Source organism: Scardinius erythrophthalmus, assembly GCF_964197995.2.
Source record: "Scardinius erythrophthalmus genome assembly, chromosome: 21".
Lineage (NCBI taxonomy): Eukaryota > Metazoa > Chordata > Actinopteri > Cypriniformes > Leuciscidae > Scardinius > Scardinius erythrophthalmus.
The window spans coordinates 19933362-19952259 of NC_138241.1; the positions used below are offsets into that span (position 1 = coordinate 19933362).

Consider the following 18898-nt stretch of genomic DNA (forward strand, 5'->3'; position numbering starts at 1 on the left):
TCCCTTTTCACACCATTCTTTAAATGGTTGTGCATGAAAATCCCAGTAACTGAGCAGATTGTGAAATACTCAGACCAGCCCGTCTGGCACCAACAACCATGCCACGCTCAAAATTGCTTAAATCACCTTTCTTTCCCATTCTGACATTCAGTTTGGAGTTCAGGAGATTGTCTTGACCAGGACCACACCCCTAAATGCATTGAAGCAACTGCCATGTGATTGGTTGATTAGATAATTGCATTAATGAGAAATTGAACAGGTGTTCCTAATCATCCTTTAGGTGAGTGTATATTCAAATGAAAACATGGCTAAAATTTTAATGACAGTGATTAAAAAAATAAATAATACTGCACTTTATCTATATGACATATATTTCAGCAGTACAAATTTACACATTACTATATGTGGGATATAGTATACAATAATGTAGTATATACACACGTGTATGTGTTTTTGTGTTACATTAGGTCTCTATAAAGAATATTTACTGTATTGCACAATGCAAGTGGACTATACAGCATTACAGTATACTCTAGTCTACAGTATAGTGAACATAGTCTGACATGTCCTGCCTACAAATGTTTGAATAATTGAGGACACTGTGTTCTCCCAATATTTGACTGTTTACTTTTCGACCCGCCTCAGCCATTATAAGGTCATTCTTCCTGACTGTTGACCCTATTTGTTCCTTGTTGTTTTTCCATTGTCAGAATGTGTAACACTGTTGTGCACATATGCTTGCCAAATAAAGCTTCATGAGATGCACCTCTGAACTATTTTAGAGAACTGGTTGATCAAGGGTATTTAGCCTTTTACTTTTCCCTTTGTTAGTATAATTCAAAACTCACCTCTGCAATTCATCAATTCAGCACACATTTACAAAAAAAAAAAAAGTCTGATAGAAATGTATAGAAAACAGTTTATGACAACTAATTCAAGCATTTTGCACTTATGCAAGGAACAAATGATGTTTAGGTTGGTAAGACTATTCAACAGGAAACCGGTAGCTATAATATATTTTGACATAACTCAGTCACTTTGGTGCATTTCTCAGATCACAAATTTATTTATAATGGATTATCACATTTTAATTATTAAAGTTTCTATCTGGGAAATAGATCATATAGACTAAATAGATCAATATATCCTTAAAAGGATGCACAACAACATTTAGATACTCATTATTATTTAGTAACTGTGGTGAATGGATTCGAATACTATTGTCTTTAGACTTTGCCTGTAGATTAAGACAGACAGACAGACAGACAGACAGACAGACAGACAGACAGACAGACAGCCTAGAAAGAAAGAAAGAAAGAAAGAAAGAAAGAAAGAAAGAAAGAAAGAAAGAAAGAAAGAAAGAAAGAAAGAAAGAAAGAAAGAAAGAAAGAAAGAAAGATATAATATGTATCTATGAATAGACCTGCGTGATGGCACGGAAGCGCGTGGGGGTTTGCTGACGTAGAGCGCATGTCGTCCGCAGTGCACGCGAGGCCTGCTGCCAGTGGAAGAAAGCGCTTTCAATACGGTGAGGTCATGTTATCGAAACCAGCAGCCGAATAAGCGCTATTAATAATCAATAGAGACTTCACCACATCATTTCTGAAGAGCCCGAATATTTAGTCGCATTTAGGATACAGGAAGTGTTTATATTTCAATCGTAGCAGGTAAGTAAGCGTTTTAAGGTGGTTTTGATACTACGTGGTATTGTTTCGCAGTGGGGGAGGGTGTCTGCACACATTACAGCTGATTTTCCTTCCTTTGAAAGTGTAATACGACAATGTCGCTGTTTTGAATGATGAGGCTTTTTAACGTTGCGACTAATAAATGAGCCTGGTTACGTGAGATCGCTTACAATGCTATTTGTCAAGCTGCTCGCTTTGCCACCCACCCACTGTAACCACACTATACCTTGTGTGTATTCTAGATATATTTTAATCAATAACGTAACATTTGAATGTAGATTGAATTACATATGGTTTAGCATTTTTACTGATCACTGTCCAAGTAAAAAAAAAAATATATTTTTTATTTTATACATAACTTGCAGGCCTGTACTGTCATGTATCCTGATTTATAAACATTTAAACGTCAATTGTTAATGAATTGGCAACAGGCTGATTAAATATTGCTTGACAGAACTTGCCCATTATATCTGTGAGTTTGATTAGTAAAATTGTCATTATTATTAATGAAACAAAAACAAAAAATGACCCCTAAAGTTTGGTAGCAGGAACACATTATTGAAGTTTGTCATATTGTTGAAATTTCTAGTTAACTTGATACTTGACTGATATCTCTATAAAAGTGTTTATTTTATTAGCCAATGGTCACTTGTAATGTGTTTTTACTTTTCTCCAGGAAGGCTGTCTGTAATATTTTATTTCTAATAAAATAATTTGATATCACTTTAGAGCTGAAGGAATTCCATATATTGAAGGCAGTTTCTATCGATAATTTCTATTGTGGTGCATAATAATACTTGTGGTTTGAAATTATTCTCTTTGTGAATGTTGTGTTGAGTAGTTGTGAGTTTGCCTGGAAGTCTAAGCCTTTATTATGATCTGATTAAAATGAGAAATTATGTTAACTGGTTTGTTTGGGTAGGCTACATGTCATATTCTACAATGTAAGCATTCATTAATATTCAATCATAAGTACCAATTAAAGTACAATTAAACATGGGCCTGTAATATTTTAAAATGTTCTTTTTTCCACTTGCTTGATTATACAAGGTTACAACCACAGACTCCTGATCTAGGGTTTTCCAGAATCTTGGCAAAATTCTCTCTGTTGCTATGGATCCAAATGCATTTTTTCATGCTTTTTTTGTTGTTGTTGTTCAGTGCTACTTCCTCTCATCACACTGAACTGTGTCACTTTTAATGTACTGTGACATGTCAGACAAAAAATATCCCTGATATTATGCCATTTGCGGAAATAAATTTTTCGGAGCATTTTTCTGTGGATCTGGGTCATTCTGTTAGTCCTGCTATTTAAACTCAGGTTAATAGATATTAGGATACTGCCCTACTCTTTGGTGGCGTGCGAGTCCCCTTTTTATGTGTGTGTCTATATTTCTAACAGCTGTATGCTCTAGTTATTTTCTTTTTGATGGCAGAGAGATAAAGCCCAGAGCCAAAAAAAGGCTCGAGACCACTCTGTGCTGTCCTTTCAGTTTATTCTGCTATGCCAGGACAAAAGATAGTGCAGAAAAATTATGTTACGATGCTAGGGATATCACAACAATGGCAATCTATAGTGCATTTTACTTTGATTTTTTTGTGGTCTAGGTTTGTAAAAGTCTGCCTCGTTCGGATGCTAGGACATCAACTTCATCATGAACAAAAATAAGCGAGAAAAAGAGTTCTACAGCGTAGATGTGGGTGATTCGACGTTCACAGTCTTGAAGCGCTATCAGAATCTAAGACCCATCGGATCGGGTGCTCAGGGAATAGTCTGGTACGTTCTAGAGCTCAAATTCCACCTCAAACCAAGGACGTTACATAGTCGCCACATCTTTTCATCTGTTTTATGCATGCTTTTCTCTTTTAGCTCAGCGTATGACCACATCCTTGAGCGAAACGTGGCTATAAAGAAACTCAGCCGGCCTTTTCAGAATCAGACTCATGCCAAACGCGCATACAGAGAGCTGGTGCTCATGAAGTGTGTCAACCATAAAAATGTAAGTCATCAATACTCCAAAATGGGTGCATGTTGCATGCAAAGAGAAACATTTATCCAGCATCCAGCAGGGCTAATAGATATGCTTGTCTTTTTCGTTCCCAGATAATAGGGCTCTTAAATGTTTTTACACCCCAAAAAACATTAGAAGAATTCCAAGATGTGTGAGTATACATTGTGCATTCATACAGTTAAAAACGCCAGACCCCAGCTGATACCCCGCTAATGCTCTCTCACATCCGCACACACACCCTCCCCTTCTTCTCTTCTCTCTCCTACCCCCCCATCACACCCTCTTTTTTGTCCCTCCCCTTCCCGCCCCTTCCCCAACGACAGTTACCTAGTAATGGAGCTGATGGATGCCAACCTCTGCCAAGTCATTCAGATGGAGCTGGACCACGAGCGGCTGTCCTATCTTCTGTACCAGACGCTGTGTGGAATAAAACACCTCCACTCCGCAGGGATCATCCACAGGGTCGGTGCTCTTTAGCCTAAAGCCTGTCCGCCTAAACAAAAAGACTGCCGTACGCAGCCAAGGTTGCAGTGACGGCGAAAAGCTTAATAATCAGTTAAGGTGAGGGAGGGGGAGGGGTTTCATCCCCTGGGCTGATTACAAAAAGCCAGACCTCTGCCTGCCTGACTGCCTGACTGCAGCTGCTGCTGTGGACTGCATTGCGCTGTTGAGGCAGGGACGTGTTGAGAGGCGACAGGAGGGAAGCGATCAAGTGATCCTCAGTAAACATCGCTGTCATGTAGTCCTGTTTCACCTTGAGTTTACCTCTGTCTTATACGGTGTACTGCTTCTGCACAGATATGACTGAAGACGTTTATATGGATGTAATACAATACATTTGTCTCACTGCACAAGGTCATGGCTTATAGACAGCGACCTTTGAACATTAAAGATGCTAATTTCATTTGCAACCATGGATAATCAAGCATTAAATTAATGAAAATGGTTTCACTCTGACAGATCGATTAGGTGATGAGAAAACCAAGGGACATTGAAGGAAAGTCTTTTTCAAGGTTAATGATGTGGAAAGATTTGTTTGTTGAAAATAGAGTACAGAACATTAGTTTTAGTTCACTTTAGCCCCTGGAAATATATGTGTATTGCTGGTTGAGTTTCAGTTAGACAGGACCAAGTGAAACCTAAAAAACTCAATACTGTAGCTGACATATAAAACCCTTTCCAAAGCGCACAGAGTTTATAACCACCTTTGGCAGTTTATTTACAGTTTTTCTTTGATTTTAAACATTTATATTCACAAATTAATGTTACCTGAATGTTAAATGCTGCTGCCACTGGTCCAAAAGTCTGCTTCTGTTTTTTGTACATTACAATATATTATCAGCATAACATTTTGAGTGGAAAATAGAATTGAAACATATTGACTATTTCAAGTAAATGGTATTTTTAAACTTTCTATTCAACAAAGAATCCTGAAATATCACAATTTCCAGAAAACAACTGTTTTCAACATTGATAGTAATAATAAGAAATGATGCTGAAAATTCAGTTTTGCCATCACAGAAATAAATTACATTTTGAAATATATTAAAATAGAAAACAGTTATTACAAATTGCCATAATATTTTACAATATTGTTTTAAATAAAATAAAATATAAAATAATAAGATATATTTCAAAAAATCTTACCAATCCCAAAAACTTATTATTATTTTAATTTTTTTTAAATCCTTTGTGGTGTTGTTTTTTCTACTTTGGTGTTGATTTTCTATGTCGTTTCAGACTTTTGGACCCCAATATACTTTGTATATTTTAAAGCAAACAAATGCTATAAATGAGAATGCAAAATATTCGACTAATATTCTGTCCTGTTATTCTGTAGGATCTAAAACCCAGCAACATCGTGGTAAAGTCAGATTGTACTCTGAAGATCCTGGATTTCGGTCTGGCCAGGACAGCAGCTACGGGTCTGCTGATGACACCATATGTGGTGACGCGTTACTATAGAGCCCCTGAAGTCATCCTGGGAATGGGATATCAAGCCAATGGTCAGTGCTGCTGACAGGCTTACAGAATGCCTAGTTGACACATCCTATGCATGCTTAACTACCAATATCATCCTCGTGTTGCAGGTTTCAATTAACGCTTTATAGGCCTCTCTGATGCTTTCCTTGCACTAATAGCTTTGTGGTTTCAGCACCAAAATGTGTTACAAGGCATACAAATTGTTGGGAATTCATTCTTTTTTGTTCTGTCTTTGTTAAAATGTGAAGCCTGTTTAGTGTGTGATGAGTAGACAATGGCTTGGTGTGCTCATTCATTTCTTCCCCAAACTCTAATGAATAAAACAAGCTCTTATGCAACAGTACAAATATACTAACACCCCCTGACTTCCTGCTTAACCGTTTTCTCTCTTTCCCTCTGCTGCACGTGCTTAGTGGACATTTGGTCTGTGGGCTGCATTTTGGCAGAAATGGTCCGTCACAAAATCCTTTTTCCTGGGAGGGACTGTATCCTTGAGCCACAAAATTACAAAAATGCATAATTGACGCTTAGATTGTCTGTTGTCATTTTGAGAATCTGTATTATTCTCACAAGGAAGAGTCATGCGGTATATATTAAGATAGATATACTGTATAGTCCCCCACTAATTTGGCATAAATGTGTATTAAGGTTCTATATTGTGTTCTTTGTTATGCATGCTGCGTTTATCAAATTTGGGTTGGTTATAGCTCTTTCTTTTGCATTTCACTCAAATATTTATTTCAATGAAGTGCGGTTTTGACTTTTCAGTTGGCTTACTGGTTAATTTTGGCTTTTACCTTTAGTGAACACCACTATATTGAAGGATTAGTTTGTTTTTTAGATTGCCACCTGCTTTTTCATTTATTGGTTGGTTGTCTCTTATTGGTATCTCTTATTGGTATGTGTGTTTAGTGTCATGGTAAATTAAAAAGAAACATTCAGGCATTCTAGCTGTTCTGCTTTTGTGATAAAGGTCTGACATTGTTTTAGTTTCATATTATAAATTACCCCTGAACACTGGGATCAGTTGCATTTATGAGCTTATTAGATTTGAAGGTTTTGCACTCTATGGTGTTCACTACTGTTCACAAGCTTGGGGTCAGTAAGCTTCTTTTTTTTTTTTGAAGAAGAAGAAATGTATACTAATTAGAAAACGATTCTGATTGATCAAAAGTGACATTAAACACATTTTATGTTACAAAAGATTTTCGATCAAATTTTCTATTCATCAAAAAATCCTGAAAAATGCATCAGTTTCCATAAAAATATGAAGCAGCACAACTGTTTTCAACACTGGCAATAATGTATTTTTCAGCACTAAATTGGCATATTAGAATGATTTCTGAAGGATCATGTGACTCTGAAGACTGGAGTAATGACTGCTGAAAATTCAACTTTGTCATCACAGGAATAAATCATATTTTAAAGTATATTAAAATAGAAAACTGTTTTTTGAAATTTTAATAATATTTAACAATATTACTGATTTTACTCTGTTTTTTATCAAATAAATGCAGCTTCGGTGAGCATAAAAGACTTTTCCAAAAAATTTTTTTAAAAACAAATTCGTACAGACTCCTAACTTTTAATGGTAGTGAGTTTTGATGGTGTTTGAGAACACATTATAGTGTTATCCCAAAAAGCCTACGCCAGGATTTTGGTGTATTCTGAAAATAATATTCTGTAATATGTGTATGGTCATGTCTAAATCTGTAATATTGCCCAATGTTTTATTTTCTTCATCATAATCAGCTGATGAGTCACAATATGAATGAAAACGGTCAGGCCTGTGATGCTTTATAAGGCTTGTTTCCAGTTTATTTATAGTGTTGCGATGATCATTCTGTTACATCTGTGCTCCATCCTCACTGCCTTTCCCTGCTAGACATGACAGTTCCTGCATGACGCACATCACTTTTCTTGACATCTGATTTCATTTTATTTGTCTTTTTTTAGCTCTGTGTTGCATGCTAATTTCACTTTCATTTCATTTTTCAGTGGATGTGTGGTCTGTTGGCTGTATCATGGCTGAAATGGTCAGAGGTAGTGTGTTGTTTCCGGGTTCAGATCGTATCCTTACATGTCTATCGTGCGTCATCCATTCCATGGTCATCCCTTCTCTCTGTTACACACAATACATTGTTTTTCCATGGTACACTATGGCTTTTAGGACTAAATAGATTTAGCATAAGCCTTCAAAATGAATTGGAAAGCCTGCAAGAAGATCGTTTTAGATATTGTAGGACTATTTATTATTTTCTTAACCTTCTAATGCCTGAAGATATTGATCAGTGGAACAAAGTCATCGAGCAGCTGGGAACACCATCCCAGGAGTTCCTGATGAAACTCAACCAGTCTGTGCGGACCTATGTGGAGAACAGGCCACGGTACACCGGATACAGCTTTGAGAAGCTGTTTCCCGACGTCCTGTTCCCTGCTGATTCAGAACACAACAAACTGAAAGGTACATATGCCTAAAGGTTTAAATGGGTGACATTTTTCTGTAGCACTTTTTTTATAATTGGGCAGCTGTGCAATTGGCCTGAATTTGCAAATGGGAAAGTCAAAATGTTGGTATTGTGCAAGTGTTGAAATTAAATAATTAATCCATCACCCAACTGATATATTTGCAGAACAAAAACAACCTATTTTGCAATTCTAATAATTTCCAGTGTATTCACAGTGAAGTGGCCTGCATAATCTGCTGTGTTTTTGAGATGACATGTCAAGCCACTTGAGAACCTCAGAAACACCATTAACTCTTTCTCTTTGTGCTGGATGTGATTTATGCAGCGAGCCAGGCACGGGACCTGCTGTCTAAAATGCTGGTAATAGATGCATCTAAACGGATTTCTGTGGATGAAGCTCTTCAGCACCCCTACATTAATGTGTGGTACGACCCAGCTGAAGTGGAAGCGGTGAGTTTATGCGCATTCACACACACCAAGTACCAATCCATTGCTGTTAAGTACACATGCAAACTCATTGTGATTTCAAGTCGTTGCACTTTTGAATAATCTACATAATTAGTGTTGATTTTAAGATATAAATGTACAAAAGCTATTTTAAAAAGAAATTACAACTGTGCCAGAATAAATGGGTGTCTAATTTGGGGACCAAATGCAGGTTTGTTGTTATTGTTTAAAAATGTTACTGATACTTGATGTGTTTTTAAAAATTAGATGTGTATATTTAATATGCACATTTAATATAAACTAGAGATGTGCTGATATATCGTTTCAACTTATATATATATATATATATACAATATATATATCAGCTAATTTCTAATCAATTTAAAGCCATTGGCATATCAGCTATAGCATGACAAAGGCTGATATCGATGGTTTTGATTAATTAATTGTTTAAAGGCAATGATTTGTATTATGTCTGTTGCATAATCCAACGTTTTTCTTAGGGTAAAATAGTTAGATACTTGCCAAAACAAAATTAAACCTGTACAAAATATAGCAGGGCTCGACAATACGGACTGCCCCTTTGCCAGAATTGATTTCTCTTTCGCTTGAACAGACAAATTCACACAAAATTATATCAAAATGCCCATCTTGGTAAGTATCCTAGTAAATGCAGCTGGTTATGGCTTAAGTGAACATAAACCGTTGAGAAATAAAACGTGTATATCAATATATTGGATCTGTGCAGCTCTTAAAGTGACAGCAGCCTAATATTCCTGCTGCACTGCTATCTTTGTTTTAATATTAATCAAACAAAAAAAATCGCTCACTGCTCTTGACTAAATAACTGTTGTAACTTTATTAAGGATTATATACATTTGCATACATTTAATATATACAGCAGTGTTATCTAACATTTGATTATTTAATTTCTGTACTTGAAAACTTCTGTTACTCCTGTTTCACACTGGATGCGCAAGCAGAGCGGAGGCAACGCAGAAGCTGTGCGTATGTAGAGCGGGAGCAGCACGCACGCGTCGCATTGTGCTTTCAAACTGGCAGCGTTTGTCGTGCGCAGCTGAACCGTGGCTTGGTACTTGAGTACTTCAAATACAGAGTATCGTACATTCTGGCACGTTTTTCAGGTGTTCTCCTCCAACCACTGTCTGTCACGTGCTTTGATTTAAGATGGACAGCATACTCTGCTGCAATGCGACTGTGTTCTCCTCCTACTGTCCCACACACATATGCATATAACATGCTATATATATGCGTAGGGCTGGGCGATAAAACGATAACGATATGTATCGCGATAGACACCTAATCAATATCAATAAAAAATGCGTTCGATAAAACGTTCGATAATTTTTTTTTTTTTTTCGTTGGAACCAACCAGCAAAGCAAGTTTGATTGCATGAACAAAGGCACTCACTCTCTAGTAACTAGATAAAACAGAAAAAGTCAGCTCGCCTGACTTAAAGTCTGACCGTAGTCAGACCAATGTCGTCTGCAGATTATGCAAGACCGTCGTCAGTTTCTCTGTTATTCGCGTGCTGATGCGTTCTAGCGTGTGCGTTTCTCAGCGCATACATGTGAAGCTCACATGCACTAAAAGCCTGTCTACCAGCGCCTGAATACTAAGTTATCTTTCGAGTCTTATTTTGCTAATACTGTTATATACACACAAGGTTTACATAAACTAGTCGGATATGTCTAAAGTAAAAGCAAACTTGAGAAAATTGAGAGAAAATCTGCTTGTCAAATGCGTGTATAATAGACGCGTCGCGCGCAGCTCTTAAAGAGACAGTAATAGTAAACACGCTGCCGCTTGTCCTTAAAGGGATAGTTCACCCAAAAATAAAAATTATCTAATATTTTCTAATATTAATATTTTGAAGAATGTGGGTATCCAAACAGTAGCTGGTCCCCATTGACTTCCATAAAAATATACTATGGAAGTCACTGGGGTACATCAACTGTTGGTCATTCTTCCAAATAACTTTTATTTTCAACAGAAGAAAGAAACTTATTCGAGTTTAAAACAACGTGAGAGAGTAAATTATGAAAATTAGAATTTTTAGGAGAACTATCCCTTTAATGTTAATAAAACAACAAAATGTAAAGAGAAAATCACTCACTGCTCTTGACTAATAACTTTATTAATAGCTTTAATAAGTATCAATGTATAATTTATAGAAAATAGAAAGAAATAGATTTATAGAATTTATAGAAAGAAATCGTAATATTATATTTTTGCCATATCGCCCACCCCTTTATAAATCATTTCTTACGTATTCTTTAATTTTGCACCTTAATGTTAAGAGATAATTGTTAAGTGTTCATTGTGATTTTAGACTTTTGAGTTTTCCATGGTCGTGTTGACATTTCTGCCTTTATAACTGATGGGATTATAATCAAAGGTAGGTTAAGTTTAAAATAAAAAAATCTTTAAATGTAATATATTTGTCTCCTGGACTGGTCCTTATTTTAAATATGTTATAAAAAAATTCAATAATTATCGATATCGACCGATATGAAACACTTATATCGTGATACAGTTTTCAGCCATATCGCCCAGCCCTATATATGCGTATATATATATATATATATATATATATATATAGTTTACATGATAAAAGTAATCTTAAAGTCAAGATATACCATATACCACATGTGTTTTTGTGTATTTTATTATATTTTTTCACTGCGCTGAATGTCATATGGTTATTGTGAAACACGGAACACCTCATTTATATGATTTTATGGTGAAATTTGTTATTTTTCGTTTTAACTCGGGTGTATTTTGAACAAGAAAAATGCACTGTGGCTTTAATTCAGCGTGAGCGGCGCAGCAAAAATAGACTCAGTCCGAAACGATTGCGGGACTGCCGCTTCTGCTACGAGCTGCCTTGGTGTGCAGTGTGAATGCTCTAATAACCTGAAAATGGTCACCGTAAAAAATTCGCTCTAGTCTGTTTACGCATCCACTGTGAAACAGGCCTTTCCTACCTTAAAAGCACTGTTTATTTCATATGTATCTTTGTTCTGTTGGCCTGTTGAATGTTAAATATATCCAATCCATGTTTAATGAAGATGATTTGATGATGCAGCAATAAACTAGCTAGTATACATTAATACTTGCTTTTTTTAAACTTTGCTCATTTAAAACATGATCAAAAAAGTAATCTATTTTAATGACCGAAGTTATATCGGTATTGGAATCTGCTAATAGTTGATAACAATCGGCCAAAAAAATTCTATCAGTGTATCCCTAGTAAAATAGCAATATTGTGAAAAATATTGTTATTGTAATTTAAAAAAATATTTATTTATGGCAAAGCTGAATTTTCAGCATTCATCATTACTCCAGTCTTCAGTGTCACATGTTCCTTCAGAAATCATTCTAATATGTTGATTTCAAACTCTTATTATTATAATTATCATCATCAATGTTGAAAACAGTTGTGCTGCTTAATATTGTTGTGGAAACCATGATACATTTTTTCAGGATTTTCTGATGAATATAAAGTTCAAAAGAGCAGTGTTTATTTGAAAAATAAATCTTTTGTAACATTATAAATGTCTTTACTGTCACTTTTGATCAATTTAGTATGTTTTTGCAAATTAAAAGTATTAATTTCTTTCAAAAACAAAAAGTCTTACTGACCCCAAACTTATGAAAGGTAGTGTATCTGTTCTCACAACAGAAACATAGAGTTTGTGCCTATTTTTTTTAACACATTAATTGTTTATCTCACCGGTATAATTATGTATGCTTATCTTTCTCTTTTCAGCCACCTCCTCTGATCATAGACAAACAGCTCGATGAGAGGGAACACACAGTGGATGAGTGGAAAGGTGATTTGTTTTTATAACTTTAAAGTTCACTGAGTGAAATCCGATGCAAAGGAAAGTGCCAGAGGTTTAGAACAAACATGATTTGCCCACTGCACACGCGGTCGAAATCTTGTCTGCAGCGGTCACCTGATTGAATAGTGTTAATAAGCTCCTCTGCATGTTTAAATGTCTGACGGCAGTTGCTTAAATTAGAAAGATTGATATTTCTTTCAACTCATGGAGAGGAGCATGTGCTGTTGAATATATACCTTGCCAGTTTCCATGACTTCGTTCATCTGTCCAGATTTGGGGAGAAACACATTTATTTTTCTTCAGTTGGATTGTTTCTTTTAGCTACTTGACAGTAGCTCAGCTCTTTTCAAGACAGCGTAACTATTCCAAATTAAGAGAAGCTAGTTTTTCGTGACAGTGAAGCTATGTAGTGTGACAGTGCAAAAATCCCTCACAAGTTCCTAAAAGTGTTGCGAAGAAAACAAACAATTCACTTTTATTTCAATCCCTGCTCTTTTCCCTTCCAAGTATGTAATTTAATGCCACTGTTCATCACCATGTTTTCAAGTTAATTAGTTAGTATTATTTTCTAGTTTTATTAATGTATCTGATTGTGAATTTAACCCAACTGAAATGCTTATGCTTTTTATGCTTGAGAAACTTATTTATAAAGTTTCATTCCCTTAAATGGCTATGGCTTCACTGAAGTTGGATAAAAAGTGTGTACTGAGTACTTCAAAAAGAGTAGCCTCACTCTTTTGTTTATTCTTTCTAATTGTTCTTTCTTTGTTTTTCTTCATCAGAGCTGATCTATAAAGAAGTTATGGATTGGGAAGAACGGGTGAAGAATGGTGTTATTCGAGGTCAGCCCTCCCCTCTAGGTTAGTTAGATGAGTTTCTCTAATGCAGAAACATTTGCTTATGTTGATCTAAGAGCTCAATGCTAAGGATTCTTTTTAATGGCCCGGTCAAGCCTGTGGTTTAACTTTTCACTGGCCCCACCACAACATTTTTATAAATAAAATAAAAATTGTATTGTTTTCAATGATTTTGACCCATGACACCAAAATGTTAGATACCAGTAAAATCTCGCAATTCTCAATTCCAATTTCTAGCCTAACTAATCTACACTTCAATCACAATCACTTGCATGATTAAATTGGCAAGACTTACAAAAAAAAGAACGTGCAAATCATAAACTTTCGTGACGATGTAGACAATTCTGTCAACTGTCCCAAACATCTTTCACGCTGGCCTCGGCAATCAGGCAGTCCTTATTGTCAGGCCCTGCATCTGCCCCCATCTGCATATAATCACACATTACACCGTACAAAAAATTGTTGTTTCAACTTAAAGGAACACTCCGACTTTTTGGGACTTTAGCTTATTCACAGTATCCCCCAGAGTTAGATAAGTCCATACATACCTTTTTCATTTCTGTGCGTTCTGTAAGTGTTATTTGACGCACCCACCGCTAGCCTAGCTTAGCACAAAGACTGGATGTAAATGGATAAGGTAGCATACTAATCCCAATAAGTGACAAAATAATGCAAACATTTTCCTATTTACATGTTGTGATCTGTATAGTCACAGCGTGTACAAATAACAAGGCTATATGAGACAGAGACCACTTTTAATCGTATAAATACTGGGAACTATATTCTCACTAGGCGTAGGAGCACAGCTACTTGGGCAGAGTGGCTACTTGGGCGGAGTGATTAGCGCAGCACACGAGACGCCCTGTTGATGGTTCCGTAAACAAAACAAATGTGACTAACTAGCTAGTAGCGAACATGACTCGCGATCATGGCTGACTTTGAGGAATTGTCAGAGGAATTTTACTGGGTATCAAACCAAGATCCAGAACCATATAGTTTTGAGCCAGAATACACAGACGAGGAGTTACAAACTTTGGAAGCTGTAAGACAAGATACAGCGAACACCCATGATTGTAAACTATAAATTTACTATCTAGTAATTGCTGACTCTATTACTCCAACTCTGAGCGAACTCTCTGCTCCTCACCACAGGGCGTCTCGTGTGCTGCGCTAATCACTCCGCCCAAGTAGCTGTGCTCCTACGCCTAGTGAGATTATAGTTCCCAGTATTTATACGATTAAAAATGGTCTCTGTCTCATATAGCCTTGTTATTTGTACACGCTGTGACTATACAGATCACAACATGTAAATAGGAAAATGTTTGCATTATTTTGTCACTTTATTGGGATTAGTATGCTACCTTATCCATTTACATCCAGTCTTTGTGCTAAGCTAGGCTAGCGGTGGGTGCGTCAAATAACACTTACAGAACGCACAGAAATGAAAAAGGTATGTATGGACTTAAGGGGATACTGTGAAAAAGCTAAAGTCCCAAAAAGTCGGAGTGTTACTTTAAAAAAAAGTAAGTGTTCGTGCTGCCTTAAAAATGTAAGTTTACTCAACTCAAATATCCAAGTTGTCACAAGTACAACTTCACATTTCAAGTTGACCAAACCTAAAAATGCTAAGGCAGCACAAACACTTGCTTTTTAAGTTGAAACAACTATTATTTTTTTTTTACGGTGTATGTGCAGGTAATCTAACTGACTGTTATGTTTCACATAGCACAGGTGCAGCAGTGATCAACGGCTCACCCCAGCCCTCCTCCTCCTCCTCTATTAATGACGTCTCCTCCATGTCCACAGAGCCCACCGTGGCCTCGGACACCGACAGCAGCCTGGAGGCCTCTGCGGGACCCCTGAGCTGCTGCAGATGACTATCACCTTCCCCTGGAGATTCTCTGTGTGTGGCATGGTATCAGATTTAGGCCAGTCTAATACATTATTTTGGGTCGGGTATGGCTTTTTGAGTTCTGCTGTAGATGCTGTAAATGACTATACAATTTTATCTTTTTAGTGACAGCCCTAACAGGTTTAGCCAATGATAGTGAACTCCTTAACAAAACTCTTCTTTTATAAGCTACATTTAGAGTATTTTGTCATGTTGTCGTAGAGTGATTTTGGAAGGTAATCTGTAAAGATTGAATTGTGAATATATTTTCTCAAATTCATTTATTTTGAGTCTTTTGTTTTTTCACTGGTCAATGTATAATTTTCTTAGTCACCTGGGATATGAAAATCTTTAGATTGTCAATATTAGTATTTTAAAATGGACAACAATGTTGCACAAATTCATATCAACATAGTTATTTAAGTACATTTTGACAGCTTGCCTGAGGTGGCTTTTTCTGGGTCATGTTTTCCATCTTTGTGCACAGCACATTTTATTTAAATTTTGTACAGTTTCGTTTAGATATAATAACTCACAACATCGAAAAAAATATTTTTATATGTACATTGAGTTATTTTGTCAGGCTGATCTGTTTTTCATGAACACTTTTGCTGCTGGTTAATTTCCTGGTAGACTGTGATATGTGTCGTGCTTGTCCATATGTCTCTGGTGTTCTTGTTCTAGTCCTAGTTATCTGGGATTTCAGCACCTTTTTATTTTTAAATTATTTAAATTAATTTTACCCCTTCAAAATCTGCATATAGAGCAAGCATTGCACTTCAATACCGTCCTGGTCAGGACTATTGGCACTCTTGGTAAATATGAACTAAGAAGTCTGTGAAAATAATTCTGCATTGTTAATCCTTTCAACCGTTTATTCAGAAAATTCACAAAAATCAAACCTTTCATTGAAGTAAAACAATTGAAAATGTGGGGAAAATCTCATGAAATAAATGTTTTTCTCTAATAAACACTGGCCACAATTAATGGCACCTTTCTATTCTATACTTTTTTGCAACCTCCTTTTGCCAAGATAACACCTTTAGAGTCTTTCCCTATAATGGAGAACACCTGACAAGAGATCATTAGACAATTTCTCCATACAGAATCTCTACAGATCCCAGTTCCATGTTGATGCTTCTTGTCTTCAGTTCAGCCCACTCATTTTCTGTAGGGTTCAGGTCAGGGCACTGGGATGGTCATGGCAGAAGCTTCATTTTGTGCTCAGTGACACTTTTGTGTTGATTTTGACGTTTGTTTTGGATCGTTGTCCTGGTGGAAGATCCAACCAGGGCCCATTATAAGATTTCTAGCAGAGGCAGTCAGGTTTTGATTTTTTATCTGTTGGTATTTGCTAGAATCCATAATACCATGTATCTGAACAAGATGTCCAGGACCTCCAGCAAAAAATATGCCCACAATTTCAAAGATCCAGCAGTATATTTAACCGTGGGCATGGGGTACTTTTTATCCCTGGTCGCACCAAATCCATCTGTTGGGTTTGCTGCCATGAAGTATTTTTTTATTTTATTTCATCTGACCATAGAAGCCTGTCCCCTTTGAAGATCAAGCAGTGTCTGACAACAACATGCTGACCCCTAGACTCTTCTGATTTAGATTTTCTGCAATTCTCCAGCTGTGATTTTTGGAGAATCTTTGGTCACTAGGACTTTCCTCACTGCGCATTAAGACAATATTGACATCATACTCCTCTTCCAGGCAGATTCGTAACATTTCCTGTTTATTGAAACTTTTTAATTATTGATGGTGGAAATGGGAATACGCTTTAACGCTTTAGCTATATCCTTACAGCCACTTTCTATTTTGTGAAGCTATATTCAGAACTATATTCTTTGGTTTTACTCATTGTGATGGATGATTAAGGGAATTTGGCTTGTGTTTCCTCATATTTATACTCCTGTGGAACAGGAAGGCATGTTCCTAGTCACCATGGTGTGCTACAAAATTGAAAATATGAAGGGGAATATACTTCAGATATATATTACTCGCAAGAATTTCCGCAAGAATTAGGTTACCGATAATTGTGGCCTAGAGAAAAAAAATGATTTCATAATGTGATTTTTTTTCCCCTCCACATTTATTAGTTTTACTTTAATGAAAGGTTAGATTTTTGTGATATTCTTTTTTGAATGAAAGATCAAAAGGATAAACAATGCAGATTTATTTTTTCAGCCATCTTTGATCATATTTACCAAGGGTGCCAATAATTCTGACCACGACTATAGCTGGGATTATATCAATATTAGATTTTGCAGTTTTTCTCTAATATTTTTCCATCCCTTAACAAGGTTTGTTTTGTGACTACGTAGTCGGTAGACAAATGTTTTCCAATTATTTTATTATTATTTTGGAAGACCTACAAAAACGTCTACACTAGTTAATTTCTAGCATATTCCATTAGAGTTATTAAGCTACTTATTTTTGTACAACAGTGAAATGAAGCAAATTTGGAAATAATTTATCTCTAGATTGTTTTTATTATTATTGTTTGTTATTTCCCCCGTCAGGTTGGAAGGTCTGTAATGGCACATTATGTGCTGTAAATGAACGGGACATACTGATTTGACCTACTGTACGTATATGAATTGTAACTCGTGACATTGAATACTGTGGAGTGCCATGTATTATTTGATAAGATTAAGATATATCAGGGAAGTGGGTTTCTTTTACATTTGCTTTTGAATGTGAACGTGAGAGAGAACGTTGAAAAGGCCTGAAGTTTTGAAGAGTGAAAAGTGGGAATCTGAATGTTGTTGACCTGGGGTTTAGCCCATTGGATTTATTTACCTGTGCACAGGGTAAAAAAAAAAACTAAATATTTTGCTATTACTTTATATTATTGTTTTTGTTTTAAGTGCTCTTAATAGTGGCAATGATATTAAGCCCTACATACTTGCCTGGGAAGCCTACTGTAACCTACTGTAACTGCAAAAAGCAAAAGCTTCTCAACATGTTTTAGGCATGAAAACACAAGAGCCGTTTGAAGGTCGAGTCTGAACTACCTCACACTGACACCATACAGCTCACATTTTACAAGTATTACTGTAAACTTCATTTCATTTTATTTATTTATTCAGAAGAATACGAGTGTACACGTGTCTATAGTTTGTTAGTGTGAATCTGTGAGAGTGTATTGTATGTATGTGTATACAATTCAACGAGTGTGTGTCCTTGTTTCCTCTAGACTTTTTTGTTTGTTTGTTTTATTCAGCTTATGTGCAGTAACTCAAAGCTGAACAATGAACCATCTTATTTCAGACTCTATTTATTTCAGAAGATGTTTAGAAGGGTTCTGTCCTTATTTTGCTGTTTTGAGAAAAAGAAAAGAGAATGATTAAAATGGAGAGGAAATGTTTCTCATCCCCAGTCTCAACAGTGGGCGGTATCTTGCATGACCTGCTTAGCATTTGATTTTAAGTCCAGAACACTGTACAAGAACCATAAGATCATGGTGCTGGGTTTATTAGACTTCACAAACTGAAACAGTTGTTTTATATTAGGGTTAGCAGATTACCACATTTGAATGCACTGAACTTCAACTGTTAACATCATAACAACTGGAAAAATGGAAATAAACCATTGAAAAATGGGTTTGCTTGCGTCTTTTTTTGTCCTCATTGATGTCTAAGGAGTTATACTTAAATCTTATCTTTTTTTCAAAGTG

At 36.1% G+C, this 18898-nt stretch overlaps 1 protein-coding gene across 10 annotated transcripts; it reads left to right on the forward strand.

Annotated features, from left to right (window-relative positions):
- The first annotated feature begins 1429 nt into the window (after positions 1-1429).
- Positions 1430-18825, forward strand: mapk8a (mitogen-activated protein kinase 8a). Of its 10 annotated transcripts, none has more exons than XM_081351291.1 (12): positions 1436-1528; positions 3294-3462; positions 3556-3685; positions 3790-3848; positions 4021-4159; positions 5538-5703; positions 7679-7750; positions 7962-8144; positions 8474-8598; positions 12390-12453; positions 13248-13325; positions 15129-16204. In XM_081351291.1, the coding sequence occupies exons 2-12, from the start codon at positions 3341-3343 to the stop codon at positions 15197-15199; spliced, it is 1209 nt and encodes a 402-aa protein (XP_081207417.1). In that variant the 5' UTR covers positions 1436-1528; positions 3294-3340; the 3' UTR covers positions 15200-16204. The 10 variants fall into 10 exon arrangements, with proteins under 10 accessions (XP_081207421.1, XP_081207417.1, XP_081207414.1 ...); XM_081351288.1 differs by having other exon boundaries at positions 15054-15492; XM_081351293.1 differs by having other exon boundaries at positions 1482-1667; positions 15049-18825.
- Positions 18826-18898: the final 73 nt, after the last annotated feature.